Below are 8,099 nucleotides of genomic sequence, written 5' to 3'. Positions count from 1 at the left end.
CTTTAGAATCATTCCAAGCTGCCACTCAGAAAAGTAAGAATGTAAACTATAGATGAATTAAGTGACACACAAAATCTATTTTGCTCACACGAGCAATTTCAGCTTCTACACTTTGATCAGAAATTTGCTGCAGTGAAGCACCCTCATGGTGGCTACAGAAAATAAAGGACAACCAAAGGGAACAGACATCAGGAATACTGCTAGTGAGACATGCCTGTCTACACAGTAAATGGGGTCTTGGAAAGAGCTGTCATTCATTTTGAGGTCAGAAATCACACGACACAGGGTTAAAGTCCAACAGGTTTATTTAAAACACAAGCTTTCAGAGCCTCGCTCCTTCTTTAGGTGTTCTGAGGACCATGCCTCCTTACTGTTTGGCTGGAGAGCTTCAAGGGGAAATCATCACCCTGACACCAGGTCACTGTAATGTTGAGTGCCAGACCTGGGGAAGAAGGCACAGAAAGATTGGCTTCAATTTTACGAGGTCTCAGTGAGTGTGGACAGTGTTGAGGGAAGATATTGCAGAGGAAAGATCAGTTCGGATGGTGAGGGATAGCACACACATCACTTTCTCACCACCCCAATGTGTGAAATTGATGGCAAACCTTCCTCACTTAAGCACACTGTAATCCTTAAGCAGCCAATTAAGTCCCATTTGAGAGCTTCCTGTTGCCACTAGTGACATTTTGTCAGCCGTGGATGGCCACTTCCCCACATTTGGAGATCATTTCTTCCTGCAAAGGAAAGCTACCAAGAGATAGATATTCCCCAGGACCAAGATCGGATATGCTGCTATTAAGGCATGTTTGTCCTGACTGTGACAGCCTCCTTCGGGGTTTAGAGGGAGAGCCAGGACCCTTCTATCTGGGCACCCTCTGGCCCACTAATGCCCCCTCCATTGCTGGCCATGGCTGTTCCATTGATAGCAAACACCTGCCCTCTCGAATGAGCCATGCCCCCACTCACCAATTCTTGTCTGAAGAGCCTCATTGAGCCCAATCCCACTTATTTGGAATATGAAACCTATTCCATGGTTGCTGGTCCTGCCTAGTTGTGGTCCTGGCAGTGACCACCATGGGCCTGGGGCTGACCAGCTGCCAACCTGCCACTGGTTGGAAGCTCTTTGTAAGAGGAACCCCATCAACAGAGAGGCTGGAGCTCTAGCGCCAGGCAGTTAATTGTCTGCTGCACCCAAAACAGAGGTAGGGCTCCCATAACCAGCTAAATCAAATCCAACTTAGCAGCTGATGAATGGGACCACGGTTATCCCAAAAAAATCCTTGCTGAAGCATCTTACAGTGTAGAAAGAGGTCATTCAGACTATCTGGCCTGTTTTAATCAGCTATCTTATTTAGTCCCATGCCTTTGCTTCATCTCCATAACTTGACAAATTAATTGTCTTCAAGTAAGAAGCTCTTATTCAGTCTGACTCCCGCATCATTTTGGAATGAATTCCAGATTACAACAACAATCCTCTGTTTGAAAGAATCGTTCCTAAGTATCCCTGCAGTTATTTTGGTAATGACAGAATCATATTCACAACAAACATCAAAATACAGAGGCAGTGGGTGAATTCATGCTTCAAAACACTGCAAAGAAACAATCTCAAAAGCAACCAGAGTAAATTTGCTCTGGTAAGTTGATTGGAAGTCAGTGAGGAAGTGCTCCTCCAATCACAGGCTAGTTCTCTATCGTGTTTATTGCTGAGACGTTCACAAGCACCAGAGAGAAGTGACCTGTGATTGGAGCAGTACTGACCAATGGAAAGGTGAGTGGTGTCAGTGAGGCCAGTGGCTGGGAGTGAGTCAGATGTAGAGGGGCTTTGGACAAAGGATGGTACGGCTGGAGCAACAAGGACAGTTAAGTGATGCTTTGAAGGAGAGAGTGGGGCTGCTACAAAAGGGGTAAGAGTTGCTCCACAGAGGGAGTGGGGCTGCAAAGAGCAGAAAAAATAGATGCTGCAAGGAGGTGAGAGAACCTGCAAAGGGGGCAGAGGGACTGCAAAAAGTAGTGAGGGGCTGAAAGGAAAGTGAGATGAAACAAAGAGGTTAGATGGGCTACGAAAGGGAATGAGCCGTATTAATCATTGCAAAAAAGAAATATCCAGCCCACTGGGAGTCATGATAATTTTGAAGTAATTAAGGTAATAAATTCCTTACAAATGAACTTAGAGTCTCTTGCTTAACATTGCAGGAGTTCAGGAGATACATGTAGAGAAAATTGTAATAGGTACTATTGTAATGAACACTGTGTTAGTTGGACAATTTTAATATTGAACAGTTTTGTTTCAGAAGGATTTTCATTTCTGAGGTATCATACCTCAAAGCATTTTGTTACTGTGAATTACTTCAGATGCAATAACAGTATTTTGAGGTAAACATGCAACCATTTATCTGTGAACTCACCAATTCACAGAAAACATGTCTATTGTGATTTTTTTTGTGTGTAGAAGTGTGTGTCAGTTTTTGTTTAAAAGGTCTTTGCTAACTTGCCCATTGTCTTGTTAATGCTTTCCTTGTATGCTTTGGCTTTAAATGTAATGGAGCCGTGATGGTTATTGAAGACTTTGATGAATTCTTCTAACACAGTTTGTGTGAGAATCCACATAACCCATACATCAGCACAAATGGGGAAAATAATGTTATTATCCAACTGCATCCAACTAAGTTATGAGGTAATGAGAATGGAAAAGGAGACTCTGAGAAACAAAATGTAGTTCTTGGGAAAATCTCAAGTGTCCTCGAAAATATACATATATATTTTGACCCCTGCTTGGCCTATATTGCAAAGGAAACAATTAACTGGTCTATTAAAATCCCTCAACATTTTGGATATATCCATTTGATCACAGTTTCTCCAAACTCTTTGCACTGAATACCTTACTTAATTCAGATATACCCAACTAATTTGAGTCCACAATGGAATCTACATGTAATGTATATCTACACAACCTCTGCCTCTTTTTTTTGCCTATACATCTCCATTTGGGCACCCCATGGATAAAGTTAGAGGAAAATGAGGTTGAAAATCCCCACTCCTGCCTTCATAGCATCATATTGACAACTGGACCTAGCTCCAAAACAGTTCGATGCTCAGATTCAGACATATTTTTTTGGGAATTCATTGGACTCCTGGAGCAGAGCTTTGGGAGTACACAACCTGACACAACTGCTGTATGCCCCAATGTCCCTTTGTTCTACCTGGAGGACTGAGAAACAATAAAGACGGAACTTAATATTAGTCTACCTTATACAACTGCTGGTTTAAAGTAAACTCTGAAGGCACACAGATCATGTCAATTAAGTAATGGAAGTGAAATGTTACCACACACTATAAGGAATAATAGAACGTGACAACAGTAACTGAAGGTCATCAGTTATTAGATGTGTGAAGATGTTGGTGTTAAGCTTGCTACTGAGATATAACTCCATTAGAATCATAATTACCATTTTCACAATTCTGTACCTGGAAATAGAGGTTACACAGCCAGTGATCTATATCTGATGATATAAGGTCTTCAATTTTTCGGAATTCATCTATCTTGGAGTCCCTGTGTCCCCTTAAAAGGGGACATTTGTATTTTCCTTCCAAAATCTCCAACTGGCTGTCACAGATGGGAAATGCACCCCATCCCACTGGCCGTTCAATCCTTGTATTAATTCCATGGAGCAGAAAGAGCTCAAAGATTAGGACCATTCCTGGTTGAACATCATTTTGTGAAGGTAAAACCTAGAGTGACAGATAAGAACATCACACAATTAACAATCTCCAGCTTTAAGTTTCTGTTAGAATTCTTCCTGACACAGGTACAACGGGCTGAAAGCCTTTCTTTTGTGCTGTGTCATTCTGTAACGTGAAGATGGATAAAACCTTGGAGAACAGATCGAGGTGGGGCTTCACTTCAGTGGAGCTGGTGAACATAAACTGTGCAATTCATCTATGGTGTATATTTTCACTGCTCCCTTTGTCATTTCCCTTTCTATTTCAGCCTTTCATTTCAGAGTACCCTCTTAGGTTTGTGGTCTTAAGATGATTCATTTTCCAGATGTTGTTAACACCAACATCTTGATTACCACAGCAGAATGCACCATTCTCTGAAGCAGGAAGGCAATATTTGATTTGATTTATTTATTGTCACGTGTATCTTGTTACAAAATACAATGGAAAAGTGTATTCCCCAGCTCAGTGTTTCTCTCCTTCCTGTACAACTAGGGCAAAGCTCGCAAACCTGTTCCCATCGACCACCTGTCTAACTCCCCTCAAATCATTATCCCTAAAAGAAACAATAAAGTGTTGTTACATTTATATAGTGCCTGTTATACACTTCACTGTACTTACACACTTCACAGGAACATTATCACTAAAAACTTGACGCTGAGCTACAAAATGAAACAGCACAGCATAATGGACAAAGAAGCAGGTTTTAAAGGGTACCCTAAAGGAGGGGAATAAAGATAGAGAGGCAGTGAGGTTTACAGAGGGAGTTTTTGAATGGGGGATCAGACTCTTTGGGCCGATTGGCCTAATTCTGCTCCTATGCCTTACGGTCTTGTGATTTACCTCTTTAGTAAGTAGACATTTAATCTAACGGGCCAGATTATCCACTCATTGTAAAGCCTGCCTGAAATCAATGAAAGATACATTTGGCATGTACAAAGAGCAGATGATTCACTTCAACTGATTACTGAAGACTACTCCACTGACTGACTTTTCCTGAAGTGATACCCTTGCGAATAGCATCACCTTCAAGCTATCCTCCAAGTTACATACCACCCTAACTTGGAAATATATTGCCTGTCCTTCAGCGTTGCAATGTCAGTCCTGGAATTCCTTATTTACCAGGACCATGAGTGAAGCTAAACATGCATCCTGCAGCTGCTCAAGAAGCATTACCTTCTCAAGAGCAGCGAGTGACTGGCAATAAATGCCATCCTTGCTAGTGACACCCACATATAGAATCTCTTTTTCTTCGTTGAATGATTATTAAAAAAGTTATCTGCTCTCATTTGTCAAAAATGCACCAGCATAGTTACTGCACTTTCTAAAGTGCATAGCAAAGCAGACATTTTGATACATGAAGAAAAATGCTTTTGGAAAGTATCGGGCTCGTCATACTTTGGGAATGAGTACCTGAGGAGATATTAATCAGGTCATGATGATGCAGTTTTACAAACAATTTTCAAAGGGAGAAACAGTGGGCAAAACAAATAACAAGAAGGAAATGAACTGTATTATTCATATACAGCTGTATAAAGGTATTATACAACTGCTAGATCATAAATCAAACCTAAAGATATGTTCATTTATGTACTGCCTTTTTTAAAAAGAAACACTAATTTTTAACCGTTTTTTGTCTCTTTTTCAAATGTATTACAGTCCTGTCTGTTACACTTTTGTGTTATCTGTGACTGGGAAAGCATGCGGGGCAGTATTGAGAAATCTGTAGAAATGCTATTACATATTTCACTGCATTTGTATTTCATTTTATTCATAATAAAAAATATACTGTGCCCTTATAATAATGAATAATAGGTCTTGAGTGATTTATAGACAAGGATTAAATGTCAAGTTTGAAAAGTTGCTCTTTAAATCATGGTGGACCCCCCAGGGTGAATCACATGCAGAATATGAGTACATTCTGATCCTTGGCATTTGTTCAGACCCCATATATAAACATAAAATAAATTATTGGATATCTATATTCTAAGTGTAGCAGTACTTATATTTGTAATTGCTAATATACAAACCAAGTTAAATATAAGGTTAAAACAGCTCAAAAACATGAGCTTAGATGTTACATGCTTCAATTATCAAAATTACATAGTTGACAATTTACAGCACAACAGGCCATTCAGCCAATTTATCTGTCCAGATGTTGTGATTCATATTAAGCCTCCGATGTTGTGATTCATATTAAGCCTCCATCCACTCTACTTCCTTGAATCCTCTCTACGCTATTCCTTTTTCCCTCCTGTTCTTACCCACCACAATTGCAGTATAACACTTCCTAAAACAGCAATTGCACACAAACATTTCCAGTGTTGATTTGAAGGCATCACTCAGTGTGACTTCCAATCGAATGTTCAAAATTTGCTTAAAACTATAAGGTAAACCAATACTGACATTTAACATGGGAATCATCTTGGTACCTTTCCAATAATCCTATACAACATGTTAATTCAACATTGTAAAACACTGCAGTTCAATTTTTATAATAAAATAAAAATTATTCAACTGGCAAGCAGTTTCCCTACACTTGAACACCATGTCTGAATGGGAGACAGGACAGAATTTCTCAACTTTCTTGGGGGCTTCTCAAGTGTTCCACTGAATATCAATCAACAGATTCCACAGTTTTAATGTGGATCACCATAATACAGTAGAAAAGAATGAAAATATGTCTCCAGTGATTGCCTTGGGAACACCTCAGAAACTCACCCTTTTTCCACCCTCCATAAACTTGAGCTCATCCAAAACTCTTCTGGCTGTATTCTAACTCCCACCAGCTGTTTATCCATCAGTCCTGTTTTTCTGGTTTACATTGGCTCCTGAACTGGCACAGCCTCCATTTTAAAATTCTCACCCTTGGTTTCAAACCCCTCCATGTCCCATTCTTATCTCTCTAACCTCCTCCAGACCAGCAGCATCCAAGGGCTCTGAGCTCCTCCAATGCCTCTTGCATGTCATGAATACAAATCACTCCAGCATGGATGCTCATGCCTCTAGATGCTTAGATGCTGAAATCTGGGATTTGCTCTCTGAACCTCTCAGCTTCTTACCTCTCTTCCTTTAAAATAATCCTCAGAACTTTCCTCTTTGAACAAGCTTTGAAGCAACAGCCTTAATACTTCCTTAGGTTGCCCAGTGTCAAATTCCGTTTGATAAAGCTCTGGTGAAGCATGTTGAGATATTTTATTATATTGAAGTTGCTATAGAAATGGAAGTTATGGCAGTATGCATAATGCATGCTGTGGCCATTCACAAACCACTTTGGTAAACATGCCTGGAACAGGTCTCCATTCTGTATATGCGGTAGGTCCAATGTCTACTAAACAAGCCAAACCAATATTGATAGTGCACATGGGTAGTGTAAAATGAACATTTCTATGCCACATGTCATATTGGACCATTTGATGCTTGTTTTACTCCTGTAACATCCAATTTTGAGATCATTATACAATTTCTCAGCAGGAGGTATTTTCATCTGTAAAATTACAATTTCATGCCACAAAGCAACAAGAAATCTTGGTTTTCTGGGTAGCAAATCACTAGTAATCCATTATTTACTACCAGCATTGTAACAGGGTATGATCTGCTTTCAAGGTTAATGTACACCCATAAACAGTTATGGATCCATTCAGCCATTTAGCCACTTCAAGCTTCTCATCATAACATCTTGCATTTCCATGAATAACTACATTGCTAATGAAGTTATAAAGAAATATATTTCACAATAGCTTTCACCTTGAAAATCTGGATGAAATACAGATATACTGTGACCAGATTCATACTACTCCTGCGACGTCATATCCACATTAACCTTGAATTAACTACTGCCAAAAGGAACTTTACCATAACTCCGGGCTGACATTTTGTCTTGCAAGAGAGTTACAGGACTGTTTCCAGATGACAAATCCCCCTCTACAGGACAAAACAGTTTTATTCATTGGAATTTGACTGTGGGAATGTCTTAATCGGCATGGAGGCAGGTTTCCTGTCCAATTAAGCTCGTGGGCAGCTTCTCGAAACTGGAGCAACAATCAGAGGTCTTTCACCTTGTGAGGAACCGTTGGCTGCAGGAATAGATTAATAACTGAGAACGTGCTTCAGTGTAAAGTGCCCTTCTACCAGCTAGTTCAAAAATATTAAAAACCACCAGAAAAAACAGACATTCCACCCATTGATGGGGAATGGGTACAGGGGCTAGTGAGGTGGCTGGCAGTGGTAGTGAGGTGAGGGAGGTCTACCTCTACAGATCATCCTTTGGTTGTACCTGCATCCTGACAGGCATAGAGTGCATGGAAAGCTGACTTGCCCTCCCCACCATGCTGCTGGACGAACAATGCAGACACTTTAACGACCACCACCCCACTCCCAGC

The 8,099-nt window shown here is 40.3% G+C and overlaps 1 protein-coding gene across 1 annotated transcript in view; it reads right to left on the bottom strand.

Annotated features, from left to right (window-relative positions):
* Positions 1 to 332: 332 nt before the first annotated feature.
* LOC109925840 overlaps positions 333 to 8,099 on the bottom strand; it is a 200,458-nt gene continuing 192,691 nt past the window's right edge. Inside the window, exons 13-14 of the mRNA XM_048595971.1 lie at positions 3,466 to 3,729; positions 333 to 442 (exon numbers count right to left, since the gene is read on the bottom strand). Coding sequence (XP_048451928.1) covers positions 419 to 442; positions 3,466 to 3,729 — 288 coding nt within the window. The 3' untranslated portion in view covers positions 333 to 418. The remainder of the gene's footprint in view (positions 443 to 3,465; positions 3,730 to 8,099) is intronic.

This window comes from Rhincodon typus, chromosome 4, assembly GCF_021869965.1.
Source record: "Rhincodon typus isolate 14 chromosome 4, sRhiTyp1.1, whole genome shotgun sequence".
Lineage (NCBI taxonomy): Eukaryota > Metazoa > Chordata > Chondrichthyes > Orectolobiformes > Rhincodontidae > Rhincodon > Rhincodon typus.
The sequence above is the reverse complement of the archived record's forward strand: the minus strand, read 5'-3'. Positions and strand labels throughout refer to the sequence as shown.